Consider the following 22,069-nt stretch of genomic DNA (forward strand, 5'->3'; position numbering starts at 1 on the left):
CGTATCTGCGTAGAAATGCGGCCAGATAGCTATGCTGACCAATGTGGTTGTCTGCCTATCGGACGATTAATGCATTGTTCTACCACTGATCGACCAACATTGTGTAACTGCTTACCACTGTCTGACTAGTACTCCTTGAACTACTTGCTCTATATCACAGATCGTTAATATCCGTAGAAATTATTTGATTAATACGTTGGGTGTCTGATTTTATTCTTTTTTTATCATTCTTTTTCTTTATTTCAAGATACTACCTTTCCTTTCTCTTAATTCTAAATATAATGTGTTTCTTTTGCCATTTAATGACGTAATAAATAAACGATGATCGTTAAGAGTATTCTGTAAGTCAATTTACTTTTGTTCAAGAAGTTAATTGGTAGAGCAATCATCCTGAAATCGTAGAAAATCTATCCATTTAGAAATTTGATTTTTAATATTATAGTAGTTAAAATAGTTTTCAAATAAATCTTTCTGCGGGGAATAAAAGCAAGCAAATTACGCATCACCGAAATAAATTATTTATTCCATATCTCGGCATAATTTATACAACGGTCGCATAAATTTATTTTGCGGGAAGAAATGTTGGAAAAGAAATCTGGCGCGTCGTAAATTTCTCCTGAACATTCGTAAATGAACAATATAAAAATTATGCAAATCGTGGATTAGATGTGTTCAAAATAGTTCACGTGGTCGGTGCCGCGATAACATTCCCCTAGAGAGTAATGTGCATTGCTAACACGGAACACTACCTACTATCACTTGTACCGTGTCTGACTAATGCGACAGTTATCACTGCACAGCTATTCAACCGCGCTGTTTACGTCTGACTAATGCGCGTCTCTTACTACTGTTTGACAAACGTTATCCAAGTTTCTACCATTAAGGTGTCATATACGTATGTGCTTGGAAAGGCTTGGAACGGGTGAAAACTTAAAGCATTCTATTCTATCTACTTCCTTCTTAATATATTACACAATTTTTACACAAGGAATTTATTTAAAAAGGCAGCAAGACTAGTTTGGAAGTTTGGAAAATATAAAAAATAATGTAATATTGTAAAAATCAAAGGTTTCACAGAATACTCGATTATCAAAGTGCATTGACAAGGGATTCTTCGAGTACGTAAAATATTTAAAAACCACCTATGCTGAAAGAATCGTTACAATTAACCGCGAGTAAAGAACAAACGTCAAACATCGTTCGGTATTCAAAGAAGTACTTTAACAACACTATTCTTTCGAGTCTTGTCCATTATTCCGTTTCATCTTACCTTCTATACGTAAGAGTACCATTCAGGTAGAAAAACGACCTCTTTCTCAATATAAAATGCATTTCTGACGTTTGTAAAGAATTCTTCGATGCTGTGAATCGCACAGGGAAACTCTTTTCCTTCTATCATTTCAACCCAACCGACGGTATTTTTCTTGCGTTCTATAAGTCATATACAAACCGAAATAACCAACAGGCAAAATGTAAGAACAGCAATGAATATCAGATGCATCTGGAATAATATAAACGGCAAGTGGGCAGGAATTTTTGCAATTCTCCATTTAAAGATTCAGAATGTCGCGTTTTGTTCACGAAAATATCTACAGACACGTCAGACGAAGGCGAGTGATATTTTTAAAGGGAGAAGTTAATTTAGAAACTATGCTGAAGTTTCTGAACTTCTAATATTGATTGTTAGCAAATAATAATTTTTCAAAATGATATTCAGATCAGCCAATAAGTATACACGTGGAATTGTATGCAAAGCACTTGAAAAAACGTGCGTTCGACGATACAGAAAGAAATATTACAAAACTTGGTGTCTTCTTAAGAAAAGTTCATTCTCAACGCCTACTTCTCGAACACGAAACTTTCGAATGCTTTTGATCGAGAAATGAGAGAAAGAAATTCAACTGAAACGATTTCTCACGTACGAGCTGTCGAAGAAGTTTCAAGTAAAAGTTATACAAAAGGTACAATTGAAAATCTGTCATTGAAAAGTTGAATATTTTTCAAATTTCCATTAGTATTACCATTATCAACGTCTATCATTTGATTTATGTATTAATTTTCTTTTTTCATCCTCGCGGATTAAATTCATTATTGAAAACTGGTGTTAATTCAATTTTCAACTCTCTTTTGATCCATTACACAGGTCAAAGGTGTGATCCATCCAGGGTTAATGACATATTTACAGTAATTAGTTTATTGACAGCATATTGATGGTAATGAAATTTCACACCTTTTATTATATTCTTTGACGGGTGTGCAGTGAAAAATAGATTGTTAGCTTGGAAAATGGGTTTCACAGATAAACCTGAATCAAGTATAACTGTGATTACTGAAGTTATTCCGGAAGTCAGCTAGGGAACTACATAGGTATAACGAAAAGGGAATCTTCCGTGGTTGAAATTCCGCTCGGTTGAAATACACTTTGGAGAAAGTTCCAGAGTCGTAATAAGTTCATCTGGGCTTGAGAAAAGTGCAGCTGCACTTCTTCCATTCGAAAACAACGAACAAATTTCTTTTTTGTTCATTCTTTCAAACTTTCTCGCTTCGTATCACCATATGCTTTCAACGCTATTCTTATTTGTTGCTCTTCAATCCTGACATTTTCAAAACATAAATTTCAAAATTTTCAATAAAAAATAATACATTGATTTGATTTCGTATTTTGAAACACAATAGTTTTCCTCGAAAAAATAATTGAAAAAATTAATAATTCAGAAGATAATCATTTAGATTAATATAAAATTATCATAAATTATACTCAATTGACATAGTTACGTTCTCTTGAGATCGATTCTCAAGAAATCCCTTGCCAAGCAGGAAATTATTCGTGAATTTATTCACCAGCAAACGTGTGAAATATTCATCGGCTGTTTCCGTCTTGGTGACTTCGAGGCGTTTCCGGGAACAATATCTTTTATTTACTCGGAAATCTTCAAACCTGATGCGCCTCCCGCGTTGGAAAACAAACGGCAACGAGAGAGAGAGAGAGAGAGAGAGAGAGAGAGAACTGAATATTTTGTGTCATACTTGAAGACGTTTTCATACAAGCATTGGAAATGTAAAGAAACGAACATGAGATGACGAATAAAACGGACGAGTTGGAGAATTCAAGTTGAAGGAAACGTTTAAATCTGAACACGCGCGTTATCATGTTTAAACTTAAATGATGATAAAACAAAATGAAAAATAAAATAAAATAAATAAAAGAGATGTTCACAACCCGCGTTTCTAATATTCCACTCGTTTAAGCTCTCCCCCTATGCAACTGCAACGAATGCATTACAGTTCGAGGTAGGTAGTTTGCAACGTTAAGCACAAAGTTTTAAGCGAGCTTGCAAAGTTGTCGTCAAAGTGGCGGACAACTTGAAGTTTGGTAAGACTTGAACAGGAGCTCGAAGAAAACAGCAGCAACGCAGATGTTGCTTCGTCGGCTGTTTTCCAGACGCTTTTCCTTCATTGCCATGACAATTGCCCGCGCAGATTTTCTCCTATCTGCATAAAGAAGATACGCAGAGCGCATTCGTGATAATCAAGGTTCAGCATTTTGAAAAACGAATGTCTATCTTCTTTTTTGTTTAGAAATAATTTTGTCTATCCCATCTGCAGCTATTGTTCTTTTCAAGTTCATTTATATTTTAAAGTGCCTATCCATCGAGATAGAAGATAATCGCCATATTTCTCGCCAATATTCCAAAGGGTTCTCGCTTCTCTTTTCCAAGCCGAGATAACATAATGCCGGCGTCTTCAAAGGCCGCGATATATCCTCTGCATTATCATTATCCACGTCCACTTGGTGAAAAATATAATTCTCGATATAGCTCGGCAATTCGGGTCGTCATCCATCTTGATCGTTTAAGAATTTACGAATCTGATGGTTATATCTCATCGAGGTGAACCTCTAAAAATTTTCCGTCTCTTCTGCCCGCGGGAAAATGGTGCCATTATTTCTGAATGTCCCAAATGTCACCGTGACGTTCCAGTTTAGAACGTGTTAATGGTCCTAAACTACGATACTACAATAATTTTAGTCTATAATAAATAAAATAATAGAATTTCTGATAATAATAGATGCGAAACCAACGCGAAACTTGAATCCATGATCAAGGGTTGTAAATGATATCGTTGTATCTGCGTTTTAATTACACCATAAATCGGGATAGTTTTTGGTTTCTTCCCTCGAAGATATAAATTTCCTACAACTGTTCACTGTTACAGCTTTTTGGTTCCGATGGAGCACGATTTACGAGAGAATTGTGCGGCTGTACAAAATACCGAGACAGATAAAGAAACGGTAGCGAAAAACATCGTTATACAAGTTTTTATTACACTCGTTCAGACGAATGCTGTCGAGCCAACAGTGTACAGTTCTTGTTTTGTCAAATGCAAGATTACCTGATTTGGTTTCCTAACATTTCGAGTATTTATGCTCTGTAGGAGGTGAAAATATTATCTTCTTATGAAAATGTGTGCAGATTGAAGCAAGAAAAATATTTTGCAAGATATTACAATAATATTCTTAATGTAAAATCACTGATTTCCAGTTGCACCAAATAGTGACTGATTTTAAATGTATCAAGTCCGATAGGATTTCATGACATAAAAGTACCATAAAATGGTACTTGTGGCGCATCAATTTTAAGTCGTGAAATAATGTTAGACCACGAGTCAGGTCTCTAATCTCTTTACAGAAATAAAATTTCGACAACGCATTGTATACTTTTTCTCCCATAATGAATTTCAATGTATCCAAGGGAAAGTGGATCAGAGTCGAGTCTTTATTATTCGCGACCTACGTTTCCTTTCAACGTGAAATCCTCTGAAAGCAGCGTTCTAATTTGCGTTTTCAAGCTCGTGGCGAGTGCTATTAAGAGTCGACGATATCGCTTTTACATGACGTTCCATCGCTTTTGTATGGTTAATATGCGTCTGCCGGCCGTCACCGATGCCGGAGCTTTCCCTATCGACGTTAAATGTATTCCCCACGGTTTCTGTGTCCGTCCCTTTCGTTGCGAAACCGGGTTTCAAAAGAGTACGGCAGGTAATTTCAATCAAAGCGGCGAACACCATTGACGACTGATAATCAGCAGACGCGAAAGAGTTCGGATGAAATCAGGAAATTGAATTCGAATGAGAAAATAGAATCGCTTGTGTTTACGAGACGTCCATTGTGCCGGTGTGAAGCGATTGAAAAGCAATGAAAGAAAGCAATCAAGGAAATTAAATTTTGAAGGGAATCGAATGAAAATGGGAAACAAGGAAAACCCTGCACCTCTCCTTTACCTTCGCCCTTTCTTTTCTTCCTCGTTACGAATATAATTATTCATCAAGGTTATTTAAATAAATAATGTTGGTGGTCACCGATGATCAAAGCTTCGAATTTTATATAATCAAATGTAGTAAAAGAAAAAAGAAGGCAAGCTTTCAATATTAAAATTAAGCAATCATATCCTGATATGATCATACCCATATCCTTGATATAATTACAATTTTAATATGTCTGACTACACACGAACTATTCTACTCTGTCGTTCGAGGTGTTGATACGAATTTTCTGGGACGTTTGATAACTTCGCGAAGAACATGCAAAAGACGAAGTTTCATCGGTGACAGTATATTAGTTAGAAACTGGCAAGTATGGCGGGTAACAATGACGCGAGCGTCGTCGTAGTTTCATCGATGATCCCTAATTATAAGCAGGGCCGCGACCTCATTACTTTATCACTGCGAAACGAGCCGTCAACCGGTGCATTGTTAACGAGCACCTCGGGTTTCCCGTTAAATCGTGGCGACGCGACGCGACGCGTCACAGGCGCAACAATTTCACCGTCATTTCGCCGGAAGCCACGAAAATGCGTGTCCATCCGTGGCCGCAACAGCTGCGCGGATGTTGCGGATCGAATGTGTGCCCGGTGTCACAATGAACACGACGATGGTTGGACTTTAATTACGTTCGTTTGCTAATTGTTTTTAATGGAAGCATTAATTTCATATTAAATAATAATACACCTTGTAGTAAATAAAGAACCTTTCTGTGATTTTAACCCTTTGAGAACAAAGGATGTCTAAGCTTAGAATATTTTTCATTTAATATAATATCATTTGCAAAGGGTTGATTTCATTTTATTTTACATTTCAAACAAAAGCTATTAGAAATAATTATTGGAGCAGTTCATTTTATGCTATATTGAGAAATCCATTTTATATTATCTACACAAGGGTTAGGCTTAATCTACAGTCTGTACTGTTAATGACACACAGTGTCGTTCATCATTCTGCGTAAAAGACTGACATTAAACCGTGCCATTTTGGAAGCGTTACATCATCTAGATGTTAAATGTCATGTTAGAGAATGCTATCACAGCTTAAAGCGGTAAAATTATTTTTTGATATCACGCAAACTTCTTGGAAAAGCGTTGCGTTACACTACGAACATCAAGATTCAGCTTTTTAATTACACGACTGTCTGTACAACCATAATTTCACGTTCATATTTAAAAAAAGTAAAAAAAAAAAATAAAAATTAGTACGAGATTTTTCTAACTCGCACTTAAAAATAGTTTTCTTTTTTTGTACTATTGGAAGAATGAAAAATTCTCTCATTTTAAAATATAAAATTTACGAAAGGAAGGCACACCTTTGATTCCAAGCACAATATGTTTAAACGAATTCGCCTGTTCGTGTTGAACCGTAAATTAATTAAATGGATCGGAGACCGCTGTAAACTAATTAAGTTTCGTATGTGGTGTGAAATGTATGTTGGAACTACACCAACAGTGTGTCTCATGTTCTATTAATATTTCATCAGAGTACAATAACGTGTTATCTTGTCAGTTAGCACTTACTTTGTATCATAAAATCTATTAGGAAATTTAAATGAAATGTTTTCTTGACTAAAGTTCAAAGGTACATAATCATAATTCTAACAATTTCCATAATCAATGATTAGTCTCATTACTAGTTTGAAAAAGTACCTGACAATTAAAGTACTTAAAATTTCCAAGACTATAAAGGAATTGTTTTACCCAGAAACTAGAAAATCTAAAAAATTCATTCGAGCAACGTGAAAACTTCTAAATTTTGGGAAAAGTCTCAAGTATCCCATCATTAAAATATTAAACATTCTCAGAGTTCTCGATGAATTATTTTCTCCCCAAAAAGGATATGAAAAGTTAATTGAGCTACTTAGAAAGTTACAAACTTGGAAAAAGCTGAAAGTATTTTACGATGGAAGTATGTAGATACTTCAAATTCCTAGTGCATCGAAGGAATTGTTGCCTCTAGGAAATGGTATAAGAAATTAATTCAGTTGCTTAAGAATTTCTAAATTTCAAGAAGAATCTGAAATATTTTACAATTAAAACACTTCAAATTCCTAGAGCTCTCTGAAGGAATTATTTTCTCGAGAAATAATATAAAAGGTTAATTAAACAGCTTGACTAATTTCAAAATTGGGAAAGATACTAAGATATTTCGCGTTATTTTATTAGAGTTTCTGCAAAATGTCTTGGCGTGACGAAGCGATTCGCGTTACCTTTGGTAGTAATCGTGTTTTGCACGCGACAACATTCGAAAAAGTCGAAGAATCTTCCGGGGCTCGGTGTTGCTGAACTTTTTCATAGGCAACGAGCTTCTCAGAACGACGTCCTGTTAATGCCATTTCCGTTCTCGTTCGCGCGAAATACCACGAGACTTCAATGTTCGTGACTGGCGGGCAACGATTCACCAACTTCTCAGCCAACTTATTCCACGTTAAAACCGACCTCGCCGTATTTCCTTCGCAACGAGAGAGATTATTCCCACGAGCTTTTCTTGTAAAACGTCTTCTATCAGATTCACCTTCTTCGGTTCTGTTTTATACAAGATTTTACGTTTTCACGAAACTCTCATTTTTAATTTTCAATTTGTTCATTTGCGACAAATTACCTTTAAAAATTTAACAACTGCAGAAAAGTTTCAGATATTTATATCTTGGACTAATTATATAATATTTTAAAAGAAATTCAATAAACTGAAGAAATTTTTAGAGAATAAAGCTTATCAGTTCTATTTATTATGATTATTTATAACATTCAAATAGTTTCTATCAGATTATTATCATAGAAAACACGAAGAAGTAAGTATTAGTTAATAAGGAATAAAAAGAAATTGGATTCCCTGGAGAAATCCTCTTTTATGTTCCCTTTTTCATTCCAGCAAGTAGTATAAGTCAAGCAATAGTCAGACGTGTATAAATTCTACTCTTCTAGCTACTACATTGCACTGAACGAAACTTAATGTATATGTATACGGAATAATTCCTTGAATCATTTTTCCATTTCATTCGAGTTGGTCACAAGAGAAGGAAATTTCAAATTCGCGTTTAGTCATAAAAATACAGGTCGATATATTGATTCCGATACTTTAGGGACTCCTCCAATGTCCTGCCTTCTGAATGTCCACAATTTGGCAGGGCTATTGACCCATGAGACATTTGTTCTGGCAAATCCAGAAATAGATTACCGAATGGACGGGTTGGCCCAGGTTATAAATCACCGATCACTTTGTTTCATCAAACAGAAGTGAACGCGTTCAGTTTGTCGTTTACCCTTCTATTTTGGTCAAAATGAAAAAAGACAAATCAAATATTTTCAAAAGTTTATGTCAAATATTTGTTCTGCTTCTGTATTATATTAAAATCGATGCGTGTTACTTGGGTAACTTTTCTTGTAAGTTCTCGTGCTTGTGACAGGTTATAAAGACCATCTGTCGAAAGAGTTCAGAAAGAGCCAATAATAATATCCCACTTTCTGAAGGGGAAAAAAAAACAGAAAACATGGAACACAGTCCATTCGAAGCACGCAAGAGATATTACACAAAAGAGAACGCATTAACTCTTTGCTTTATGATTTTCTACACGCGTGTAATATCGAGGCAAATGAAAAATGTTAAAATATTACTTGCATCTCGTCTTTAATTACCCTCGAGTAGTTAATTGCAATTGTAAATAAAAGTAGTACAAAATACCACTTATGATACTTCGAGTTAAAGCTTAAAGTTCGAAGAATATTGCTGCATACAAATTTAGAAGTATTATTTATTTTGTACTAAGGTTCTTGATGAATCATTTCCATAATTATTTTCATTAAATCTTAAGCTTCAAACTGATGTACCATAAGTGCCATAAGGCATTGCTTTTACGTCATGAAATTCAGTTAAACTAATACAATCCGAATTTATCATAAATATTTGAATTGTAAGCTTTGTCACGAATATGATAAAACAATAGGTGAATAATATACGACGCAGTAAACAAGAGTAATCCCAGTCTATGAATATTCCTTTGAGGTATGGTAATTTTGTTCGACACACGAAGCTCCGGTTAATTCCTCCCTTCTTTGCGTATTAACCGCTATCATTTCACTCCAAGAACATGGAGATTTACCATCCAGTAAGAAGTGTTGCGTTTCGCTTAGGAAACTCAATTTCTAGTCGTGTATGATTATTTTTCCTGGTAGCGATTTTCCATTCTCGAGGCGTCGCTACGGCGAACCACTTTACTGCGAGGACATGTGACTGTAACTCTCTATGCACTCGTGTAACTTTTAGATAACATATCAAATTTCCGTGGTAAATGTAAAACTTTCATTCTCATCTTTTTCACTGTACATCATTTCGACTTACATTTACAGTAAATGGGACGAGAGACTGATTATTTGATGTGCAAGAAATTTTTTCTACAGCGACCGCTCATTTTTATCCTGCTGTATTCTTTTCAGAACAACAATGCATTAATTTTCATTCGACTAAATATTATTTACTTAGAACATTCAAGGATGCAATTCATTAGGTCATCAAAGTGTTAACTCGCTAAATCAATTCGAATAGAATTTCCATAATACCTGATAACGAGCAAGTAAATGTAAAAAAAAAAAAAAAAAAAAATAACAGAAGTGGACTGGTTCGTTAAAGACGGAATTACTTAATCGAAAGTTAGCCAGACGAATTTACTTGTCTCCAGTTATTAGATCCCCTTCGACGTCGAAACTTCCCAACAGCCACAGCTGCGGCAACCGAAACAATGTCACCATCGCGTTAGAGAAACTTCTTAATAATGCACACCATCGCCATAGTGCACCGCCTGTTGCAATATGCAGCGGCCTACGAGCTACGAGATTCGTAAGGGAGTTCAAAGTCATGGTAATTCGCGAACCTTCCTTTGTTCACTCCACAAGTATCCTCTAACTACATATCCCTTACACACTCACTGTAGTATTTCTCGATTCTATTAGTTACGATTAGTATACGATATAAAGAAAAAGAAAAAAGGAATTAGTAAAAATTAATATTTGGAGTGAAAATGCAATATGCAATGCAATCAAGACAATGCAAGTAAGAGCTAGGTGAACCAGGTTGACCTACAAAAAGAATCCTTGCTATACCAGTGACTACAATCCACAAAATTTTATTTAAAAATTAAATTTCTGGATGGACAGATTTTTCTTTTGTCTAGTTAGACAACTGAAGCTGTCAGAAAGCAATTCAAGGATCGACATTTGATTGCACCAGAATAATCGATACGTAGTGGTTTATGATGCACGTCTGGTGAACGATAAATTTCTCCTTTGATATGACGGAAAACGTTGCAAGATATATGGTCGTTTCAACCGGAAACGACGATGTTCTTTTCATTCTAATTCCGTTTCTCGTTTCTCTTTCGAGCTTCTTCCTCTCTGAACGGGAAACGTATGCACGTTCAATCGATTATCGAAAACGCGTTGGTCCAGAAGAGTCAACCGGATTTATTGTTACAAACTGGCAAACGTTGCGGTTTTCATAAATATTAGTTGCGCTCGATGAATTTTAAATGCGCCACGGTTATTAATAATCAAGCGAACGTGAAACATTGAACGGATCGAAGCGCAAATTTTTATTCTACAATTCTGTTATGTTCAAATTTATTCGTAGTTATAGAAAATAAGCATTCGCTTATAGTTTGATATACCTATGATTTATCGAGATGAAATAGTATAAACGCAACTCGATGCCGATTCTCGCAACGCAACTCGTGTAACATATTCTTTGAATTAATAAAAGATTTGCTGGTAGAAATTGGAAGAGACGTAATTTTTTATCGATACACGTACTTGTAATATCGAAGATGATTACGGTACTACCTTTTTTTTCTGTCCTTTCAACGAGTTTCGTGTAATCTCTACTGGCAGAAGGATTTAGTTTCGGTCGAACGGTTCGATAACTTCATCTCCAAGCAATTCGCATTATTCTCCAGGGCGGTGGGATGCTTTCCTCCCAGGAAGACGACGGCTAACTTTAATTAGGATCGGTCGAGCAAGTGTCGCAAAAAGAAAGAAGAAAGAAGAAAGAAGAAAGGAAGCGGATGGTCGGGTTGCTGTCGCAACGAAAAGGTTACGCGTTTAATTTTCCCGTCGTACGAAAGCAATATTCGCTGGTTCCTCGTAATAGCCCCGCTTTGCGTCCTCAGCTTTCTCTTAGCTTTTTAGATTTCACCTTATCGCCTTTGCCGCTGCGAATATCTTCACGCGACCAGCTTTATATTTCAAGCTGTACAGGATAATGGTTCTAACTGCTGTGACGTTTGTAACTTTCAGTGAGTGTGAAATGGCCCAACACGCTGCTTCGAAATTAAAATTACCCTTATCGATTTCAAAGTGTTGCAAATAACAGGGGTATTTGGGTGAAAGAAAGTTGATTACACGATTCGAAAGAGATAGAATATTTGGTGAAATTGATGCAAGTGGGAGAAATGAAAATTTTCATTTGAACCAAAATAAATTAATCAATTATTGTTACATTCATCATCAAGATCAAATTAGAAATTAGAAATTTCAAAATTATACAATCCTACCACAGCAGATGGGAAATTTCGTTTTTATTTTTTAATTAAATGGAACACAGAAGGGTTTACTATTACGGGGAGAAAGAAAATTCTTATTATTTTTAAACAGAGGAGTGTATCAAGTTTTCTTTCTTAAAAAATATTTATATTTTTTATTCTGCAAGAGGTTGTAATAGCAACAAGGTTCGTTTGCGTTAGCATGCTACCACACAGGATATCGTAACTCGCAAGGGCTTTATCTGGTCCAAATTTGCTCTTTATATTTTCTTTTTAATAATTTCACTAGGTTATCGTGGTAACCGTGGCCTGGAAATATTCGCGTAAGCGGCTTCTTAAATTGCGGAATAATTTCGTGCTCGGTAGCATTCGAGTAACTAGATTCGGAAATTGCCAGCTAACTCTGTACCTTGAAACCCGAGGACGAATTTCGGAATGGCTGGATTCGCAAATTACGGGATAAATAACTGGTAAAATTGCGATGGAGCCACCTAGCGCATTCAGCGGCAAGTAATGAATTTCGAACAATTTATGCAAATCGTTTCAAGTAGCTGGAATCAGTGGATGGGAATTTCAGATTTCAACTGTTTGGAACAAGGTACTAATCTTCCCTTGAAATTTGTAGCAAATTCAGGATAAGATAAAAGTAGAAAATAGGAATAAAAAGAATTAGTGATATTAGCAAGCCGAGGAACTTTTACCTCAATTAATTAATTTTCATAAGGAATTTTCAAATTCTAGCAATTTTTAAAATAATATTAATATCGGTATGAATTTGTGCTTAAAAAAAGAAACAGAGAAGAATATTAGGAAATTTTCCAAATCCCGACAGAAACTTTATTGGCAACAAAAGTTTTGCACGAGAGAAAATCTAAATGGAGGATCGCAAATTCACAGGATCAAAGTTATCGAATCACGGAGTGGCTGAAATCGCATTCGATTCTCGTATCGAAGTATAAATCGAGTAACTGTTCGAAACATCGGGCAGGTTTTTGGAGCTTTTCCGGCGGGGTGCGGCGCACCGCTGAAAATCGCCGGGGGTAGAAGCGAATTCGTTCAAGTGCTGGCAAAGCTAACGGGCACGAGGTCTTTTTCAATTTAGATTTCACCGACATCGCTTCTATTCGTTCGCAAGGGCGCGAAAAGATAGACGCGACAAGTAAAATGGAATATCCTTTGCGACGTATTAAACGAATTTAAAAGATCCTCCAGGCGATTCTACGGCCGTGCGCCGAGCGAGAAATTAAATCTCGCTTCCGGTGAACGCGCGACAGATTCGAAGGGTAAAATTAAAATTTTTCGCATGAAATAATTTCTTCGATTTTCTCTTCCCTCCTCGGTTACGCTCTTTATTCTTTTATTCCTAGCTTTCCGTGTTTTCGTGGAAAAAGGAAGTGAATCAGAAACAAACATAATTTAATCAGCAATTCATTAGAAGCTCAAATTAATCTTGCGATAAGATAATTGCTCCGTGATAAGATACTAATCACCCAACGGTATTATAAAAACGAGTTTCATATTATAACGATGCGAAAGAGCGATTAAAATGCATATATAGTACGTAAGACTGATTATGTAAAGTAACAAGAAGGTGTACAGTGTCGAGTTTTTATCTAATTTTGATACGTTTGTTTTACCATGACACGAAAGCGTACATAAACATGAAATTGGCACGATATACGTCACTGTAATAACGTAAATGAAAGTAATCAAAGCAATTATTTTCATGAGTTACAGTCTCGGCAAATGCAAAAGTTATCGCGACATTTCTGCAATGGCTACAACAGGCTTCTATAATGTGCAACACCATGCGATCCTTCCAAACAAGTAGAACATTATTTACTCTATAAATAAAGAGGCTATTCAAGGTATTCAGAAAATTTCTTTTATTAATCGATGTTATAAAATAAAATTGAACGAATATTTGAATCTTCGATGGGAGGCAATCATCGGCTGATTATAAGCTCATTATAAATGTTATTTACGTTAATGAGCGTTACACACTGATAAGGTTAATATCATTGTTAATATAAATAGCATTTATAATCAGCTTGTGGAGGGTAAATATTTTATGGGATCAATAGATCTCGTAATTTTCGATTTCCCTTTATATCCAAAAAGAGATTGAGAGAATTAGATTTCGAAGCTTCAATAATGTACACCACTAAATTGGCAATTTCCAAATTGCAATTAACGCGTAATATAGCGAATGAAAATAAATGCAAGAATCTAAAATTCGTGGTTTAATTCGTAAATCTTGTATCGCGAAACACGTTGCTACAGGGTTGTCGAGGGACAGAGTCATTTATTTAGACGAAACATACTCGTTTGTTTTTATTATCACCGTCTGTAATTGCGAGTTGACGATAAATTTGACGCACCGTTTCCTTTTACGAGAGGGTTGCGCGATATCATTAAACGGATAGTCGTTTTTACCTTCGAAAGGGAGACGCATTTAATTTTAACGATCACCGAAACCGAGCTACGAACATGAAATAGTTTCTGTTACTTTTTGACAAAAGAAACGCCATTATACTGGGTAGTATAGTTACGAGCACCCTAAAGCTTTGATTGGTTAAAATGTCGAATCCTGTGTAGGTCAGAGGTAACCCATAACATCAATTTAATACACTCTAATAATTTGAAGAAATTTAAAAGAAAATTGTATTATATTAATTGATTCAATAAAATATCAAATGGAAAATACAATAATTGTCATCTGAATAATGACTTATTAAATAATCAGTGCATTAAAATAAATAATGGCATTGCTATTATTAGTAAAAAATATCATCGGTTTGAAATAAATTGTAATACCAAAGGCAAACAATTGGTCAGGTCAGTTTGTCGATGTCTCCTTTCGTGCGACCTATCGTTGACCCACACTACTTGCGCCGCGATACCGTTCATTACGTGCTCGAAGGAAATATAGATCAGCTCGGGGAAAGTGCAGGTATGGAAGTGAATTAACCGAGGGGAAGTTATTATTTGCATCGAGTCGGGTGTAAATCCAATTACGGAAGAAACGACTGCACACGGTATGTAGAATCACGGATGCGAAAACGTGGCAAGATTCCAATCAATTCTCGAACATCGCGCTTTTTTGCGCGAATCAACCCGCAGCCAGATCCAAAGTTCCTAATTGCTAGCCAAATATTTTGCAAAGTTTCCCGATTATTCCGGTTCGATGACGAAAAATCGACTGGGATAAAAGCCTAGCCAGTGAAATAATTGAACAATTTTGCTTCGTTAGAATAAATCCGAAGGTATAGGGGTTTTTCATTAACATATTGAGAAATGACTTAATATTTTGAAAATTATCTCAAATTTCTGCTGGATGGTTTAATCCTCAGACGGACTATGAAGAGAGCCCCAATTTAATTTAAAAAGCCCAAATGACCAAGAAGTAATCAAGCAAATTGCACTTAAAATGTTGAAACATTTTGAAGTTATAATTTGGATATAAAAAAAGTTTCTACCAGAAGGGTGAATTTATGAAAAGTAGAGGAAAGGAATATCCTTCTAAAATTTCGCGTTACTTCGTCATAATGCAACTAACCTCGCGCTTCTAAAAGTTATAGCACCAGCGAGCTGTCACGGTTAACGAGGAAATATTCATTTTTATTTCAGGATATTTCCCTCTGCCGTCAATCTACTGTCTCGTCTGGATCTGTCTGGACGTGTTATTCTGCACGGCGAGCATAATGCACCTGTGCACCATAAGCGTGGACCGATACCTAAGTCTGCGTTACCCCATGAAATTCGGTCGCAACAAAACCAGGCGACGAGTCACTTTGAAGATTATCTTCGTGTGGATCCTCAGCATTGCCATGAGCTTACCACTCAGCTTGATGTACTCAAAGGTGAGACACCGTTCTTTTATACGAAATGTCAACCGCGTCGTTTCTTCTGAACGTTCCGGTATAAAAATGATATCAGATGGTGTTTTCATTTTAACCCTTTTATATCTATGGACAAGATATCTCGCGACGGAATGCCATTTATGCGACACTTTCGACAAGATATCTTGCGATGGAATGTCGTCCATGCGACCCTTGGTATATTCCATATATATATATATATATATATATATTTTTTTTTTTTTTTTTCATTAGGATGCTCCAACTTATCAGTGTCGTCGCATGCTAATATTGACTTGTAAAAATAATAATTGAAAGTGATAATAGGTAATATACTGCCTTCCTTAATTAATTTATATCCTAATTGCTTTTCGAATAATCACTTTTCTTAGACGTATAACTTACACCATACTAATATTTGCTATATACCGAAGATTTGACAAGTACCTTTGGATAGTTCAAGCTTAATTTCCGGAATCTAGACCGGAGGCGTGAGCAGGAAGAAAGAAAGTTATACTTGCGTTTCGTGCTGCACGAAAAGTACACGAAATGTCTATCAACGGTTTTAACGTACGAGTCATTTGAAATTTGAAATCACCGGATATGCAATCACTGCTTCAATACGCTTGAATCTGTATTTTACAACTAACATTTATTATTTTTATTGCTTACTAGCTATTCGGATCACAATCGCGTTTCTTTCTCGGGTCATAAATGGAAAATTGTTAATTTTCGATTATAATCAACCTACGAGTAACTGAATTCTTTTTCCTTCAATTAAATAAAATTCGGGATTAAGCATTTTCCGAAAGTTACACAATCTTCATGATGATATCACTCATCCTAAAACGTCTTATCTCTGAGATTTAATTTTCCGGTTCATCAATCTTAAGCTCTTTTAAGGGATTGCAGTTATCTCTATAGGAAACTCTTCACTCTAAAGATGGTTTAATGACGGAGTAATAATTTTCTACAGTTTAATGAACGCGAATCTAGTGCTTCAAGTTCACCCTTTAATTACGTGCAAATAATTTTCAAGCATCCTTGCCGACTAAACATCTAAATCTGAAGATGTCCAATATTTTCAACGTAAGTTCTCTATGAAGAAGAATAATTCGAATAATTTTTCTAAATATTAATGCAACTTTGAAAAAATAATTACTACATAAATTGTAAAATTATAATTTTTAAATTTTCTGCTTTTAAAATTCAGAGTAATTTAAGAATGGAATAATTAATATTAACACGTGAAGTATCTGTGTACATTATCTTGTTAAAGAAAAATATTTGAGAGTGATCCATTAAACAGGGTTGGTCATTCTTAATCAAATATTTCAACCAATTAGTATGTTGATGTATCGCGAAGAAGACTAATTACTGACGTCATCCAAACTAATCAGAATATTTATGATAACAGATAAATCATAATCCTCTTAAATTTTTCAAAATCATTAATATTACGATAATGAAAGATCAAGCGCGTTAGTAAAAATTTACCTAATTTTATTTTTACTAAACTTTGACTAAATTATTTTGAAAATTTTGGTTAATGTTCGAATAAATATTTCATAGAAGCTACATCGAAAAATTCTGCTATATCGGTTAGCTGTACAAATTTATTTACCGTTTACTTAACCCCGTAAACATCTGAAATTTTCACCGACAAGAAAAGTTGCCCTGTTTCGCTCTATTAATTCCAATTCCACGCGTGTACTCATTAAACTCGTTAAAATATGTAAACGCGACCCGTTGGCCAAGCTAGCTCAACTTGCTACGAGTTTCCAATTAACTCGGTTGACATTAAAACACGAACCGAACAATATGAATCACCAGCGACGATGAAATATAATACGTATATTAAAAAGCATCCTATAGTTACGGGAAACTACACTCCTGCGTTTTAACCTTCAAATATTTCACTTCAAAAAGAATTACTTTTTCATAATTTTCATAGTAGATTTGAGTAAAATTTATGAAACCATTGTATGTATAATTAGAAAAAATATTTGATATACTTAAACAATATGAAACTGCGATATTTTTATTTATTGTTCAATTACGCAACAATAAATAAGATTTGATATATTTATGATACAAAATTAATGACTCACGTTATTGAACACCAAGCACAGGAAAGCCCGCGAAGATTTGCCAATATGGCGTCTGCTCGCGTGCAGTCTTGTATTCACTATCATCACATTTTTTATAGATCATAATCACTGGGAGAATATTACAAAACGCGATTCAGATTTTAAATGTATTTGGTACTCGAATAAAGGATTCTTGAACGCGGTACAACACGTTGTGGAACGATAAATTGCGTATTAAAGTAAATACTTATCCACGCACCAAAACACGTGTTCTCGCGACGGTGGCGCTCCGTAGACTGAGCGCGTCGTATACGCCGCGCCGTTCAAATCAACCGAACGAGGTCAGAGTTGTTCTTGTGTTCAAAGAGGCTCGAGTATACTTCTGTTTATTAAATATCACACGACGATTTATCATCTATTTTTTTACGAATAATTTTGTACGATTTCATTACAATAATTCGTTTCTATTTTTACAAATAAATAGTTATTTAGTGTTATCTCTAGTAATAGATTATACAATAATTTGACATTAACATGAAATTACACATTGCCATGAAACAGTAACTCCATAAAATTCCATTAAAATTTCCTGCCAGGCCATCCCTGTCAATTTAACCACTCTATTTAACGAATTTTCAAGGCAAATTGCGCGATGTCAATAAACGAGGCTTCACGGTGCCGTTAATAGAGCTCGTTTTCGCGTTCGTTCGACGGCCGTCTCGTCATCATTGACTGACAATGAAGCGCACTCTTCCATCTCGATCGACCAATATATAGGGCTTTTTCTCGGTAAACAGCCGATGTTTTGACTTAACGCCAAGTCACGAACTCGAACGACAGCTAATACGATCGTTTCGTTGAAGCCCAGACTGATCATTATGGATGGAAGCTACGAATCCTGGGGCATCATCTGTCAATCGTTTTACGACACGACACGTGCTCGTCGATGAAGAATTATACTCCGGTATTTTATTTACTACATGAAAAATGACAGATTCAAAAAAAGAAAGATTAACAGCGAGGGTTGTAAATGCTACAGACATCTTCTGTGTGACCTATTCTATAATTTTATTTATGTAAAATTTATTATAATGGACTGGGTTTCTGTAAGAAATTTTATTGAATAAGATACTCTGAAAGTATTATACACAATGTTTAATATTTTGCATTATCTTAAGATTCTTATAATAAAATCTGAAAAATTATTATCTAATAACTCAAATTACCCGCATCCTTGTTTTCATTATTTATCAATTGTATAAAAAAAGACGAATAAACATTTTATTCCAGAAATTATGAATCGAACTAATAAATTTGTATCACTTCGTAGAAATGATTCGAAGAGATATCAGGATTTCAGTAAATAACACGAATTCATATGATCAAAGCAAATCATATATTTATTAAAATTCTAAATAACGGAGCAGCCGAGTTTCATGATGAGGAGTGATAGTTCGAGGCCGGGTTTAATGTTATATGAAAATAAAAAAAGAAAGAAAATAATGTTGCAGGACGGCGCGTTTTTATCAAAAAGGAAACGTCGACAATTATTTCTTCTTTTCTCTATGGAACTATGTGTGTGTATACGAAATCAAATATAACTTGCGTCACAGACAGAGAGGAATTTGTTTTGTGATACACGGATTTAATCCTCGTTGTACTCGAATGGCTCTGGAGGTTCCGCTTCTTTCTCCTCGTCGGGTTTGGAGCCGAAAGCTGAATTAAATTAAATTAAATTGAATTTTTAATAAAAGTGAATTTTTCTGAAAAAATATGGACTTACCGGCCACAGGTTCCACGAGCTCCTCTTCAGTATCTGATTGTACGTGTTTCATCATGACGATACCACCAATCTGAATGTCTTTCACAGGAACATAATGACCACCCTCCACTAATTGTATTACCTTCAATTGTTGCCGTAAAACGCGAGCAGGATTTTGAAGGATCTCGAAATTAGGTTCAGCTTCCTTTTTCTCTTTTTCTCCTTTCTCAGTTTCGTCCTTGCCCTTTTTCTCGACCTTCTCTTTTGTCTCTTTCACTTCTTTCGTCTCTTTTTCTTCTTTCTCCTTTTTCTTTTCTTCTTTCTCTTTTGGCAATGCTTCCTTCACCTCGACAGTCTCCTTCGTTTCTGGTGGATCCTGCGATTAAAAATGAAAAAGGATGCTAGCTGGAAACATTGTTCGTTTCACCGTAAGACTGAAATGTAGTTGTGAAAATGTAACATATTTTGAAAATTATACTGAAAATATAGAATGAAATAAAAATTAACGTATCTTCTACTGCAGAGGTGTGAATTTAATTTTTTTATTTTGTTTTTTATACTAACCACTTCCATTTTTTCCTCGTGGGAATCACGGGCACGCCTCTCGGATTCGCGTCTACGCGCCCTCGCAGCAATGCTGAGAATAGCTGTCGTGATTTTCTCCCTTTCCTCGCGTTTCTTCTCCTCCAATGGCGCAGGATAAGCGTAGACACTCGGTCTCGCATTCGAGCGAAATTCGAGCTTTGGCATTTTCAGCTGAGCGTTCAGAGCGATTAGACAGGTCGGGGTGAAGGCTAGAGCCAAGCAATGGGCTAATGGGAACCAGTACCAGTACTGGGTGAACACCAGTGCACCAACCACTGCCAGCATATTGGTGTGACCTGTTCTCGATTGAAGGGACACCGTCACGTTACGACCACCTGAAACAGTAATCACTCTTATGTAGACACCTGGATCATCCCTTTCAGTGTTTACTCTGTACACTGCTGTAATAATAGTACATTTTTATTTTAACACACAATACAGTAATCTCTCCATTCTTGGTACTACTACCTTAGGAGGTACCAAAAATCGTTGGAAGAAAACAATTAAAATTTGAAATTTGAGAATTAGAGGAATATCAAAGAAGGTTAGCGAATTCCCTAAATGGATCGGTTAACGAGGTCCCTCGAGTAACTCACCAGCGTCGATGATGCCTTGCGCCAGAATGGCACCAAACTTTGCCATTACGTCTTCGTGCTTGTCTACCACGACTTTGGCGTACAACGCCCTGAAGTCTTTAACTCTGGTACATGTCGCCTCTGTCTGCTGAATTAGGATCATCGCGGACGCGATCAAAGCACCTTGACGAACAAAGTTCACCGGGTCGTTTGTCATTGGATCCAACAGGGCTATAGCTTCCTTTAATCCTGTGCCTGCACACGCGATTCCCAAAGCCATCGCTGCCCCGTACCTCACGTGCGGGTTGTAACTTTCTGCCAGCAAGGAAACCACGCTGGGACACTGTTCTGGTGTTCTGTAACGTTCAAGAAACGTTGCAATTATACACTACAATTTCTTATTATTTCATTAAAACTTTTGCGAGTGAGACGACGAATTTCGAGGAATCTGTTAGGTTGGAAAATTGATAATCACGTATTATACAACGTGAACCAGTAAATAAAACTATAATTATAACAATTATTCAACTACTCCGCAACGAAGATGTCCCCTCAAATCCATTCGCAATCAATCAAAATGAACAAATCCAAAGGTAAACAACGGCGCCAAAGTGCATAATTGTGTTTGCTGATGTTGCAGGAAGAAGATTCAGTGTTGATAGATGGTGCCTGCCAAATACCGGACCCTCTTTACAAGCTGATCGGCAGCATAATCTGCTTTTACATACCACTGGGCGTGATGCTGCTTACATACGCGTTAACGGTCAGATTACTGGCAGAGCAACGACAGAATATCGGAGGTACTGCAGGTTGGTCCTCTGGATGGCTGGGTGGCCCCCAGGGCCCACCTTCGGGAGGTTAGTGTATTATCAGGTACACTGACCTGTTACATCTACCACTTTATCATCCGACTACCTCCATTTTCTAATCAATTCTTAGATCTTACCTTCCCTAACACGTTCAATGCCACATCATCCATACGTGGGCGGTGATTGAATTTCCATAGGAATCCATTAATCACATTGATAGAAATTTTTTTTACTTATGAAATATAATAAAAATATAATAAAATAAAAATGATGTCCAAGTATATTTATGAAAAATAAATAATAATTCATGAAGCGGGTTGATTTTTCAATTGAAATAACAGAACAGCTGTCTAAGAGTAAACTTCCAACAATGGAAACGAAACGCCGTAACGTTTCTATGTATGTATATGCAAAAAAGTTTATGCGAGGCACGATTTTCCGAGATCGAAGAAAACAACTTTCCGATACTTCATTGGGCGCAACAACGGGCTTGCAAGAGTCTTCTCTGTGCTTATGGTAAATAAGTTAGCAACAACG

At 35.9% G+C, this 22,069-nt stretch overlaps 3 protein-coding genes across 5 annotated transcripts in view; 1 reads left to right on the forward strand and 2 right to left on the reverse strand.

Moving 5' to 3' along the window:
* LOC114879627 (pickpocket protein 28-like) overlaps positions 1 to 19,086 on the reverse strand; it is a 38,463-nt gene extending 19,377 nt beyond the window's left edge. Inside the window, exon 1 of one of the 3 annotated variants that reach the window (XM_029194703.2) lies at positions 18,061 to 19,086. The gene's annotated coding sequence lies outside the window, so the exon portion shown is untranslated. Of the gene's footprint in view, positions 1 to 17,822; positions 17,896 to 18,060 lie in introns of those variants that run through there. The other 2 variants (XM_029194701.2, XM_046286057.1) reach the window with 2 other exon arrangements.
* LOC114879626 overlaps positions 1 to 22,069 on the forward strand; it is a 43,121-nt gene that overhangs the window by 7,903 nt on the left and 13,149 nt on the right. Inside the window, exons 2-3 of the mRNA XM_029194700.2 lie at positions 15,482 to 15,714; positions 21,364 to 21,580. Of these exons, the coding sequence (XP_029050533.1) occupies positions 15,482 to 15,714; positions 21,364 to 21,580 (450 nt within the window). The remainder of the gene's footprint in view (positions 1 to 15,481; positions 15,715 to 21,363; positions 21,581 to 22,069) is intronic.
* LOC114879625 (26S proteasome non-ATPase regulatory subunit 1) overlaps positions 19,179 to 22,069 on the reverse strand; it is a 42,313-nt gene continuing 39,422 nt past the window's right edge. Inside the window, exons 11-14 of the mRNA XM_029194699.2 lie at positions 20,745 to 21,079; positions 20,128 to 20,483; positions 19,585 to 19,939; positions 19,179 to 19,517 (exon numbers count right to left, since the gene is read on the reverse strand). Coding sequence (XP_029050532.1) covers positions 19,447 to 19,517; positions 19,585 to 19,939; positions 20,128 to 20,483; positions 20,745 to 21,079 — 1,117 coding nt within the window. The 3' untranslated portion in view covers positions 19,179 to 19,446. The remainder of the gene's footprint in view (positions 19,518 to 19,584; positions 19,940 to 20,127; positions 20,484 to 20,744; positions 21,080 to 22,069) is intronic.

Source organism: Osmia bicornis, chromosome 6 (genome assembly GCF_907164935.1).
Source record: "Osmia bicornis bicornis chromosome 6, iOsmBic2.1, whole genome shotgun sequence".
In the NCBI taxonomy this organism is placed as follows: domain Eukaryota; kingdom Metazoa; phylum Arthropoda; class Insecta; order Hymenoptera; family Megachilidae; genus Osmia; species Osmia bicornis.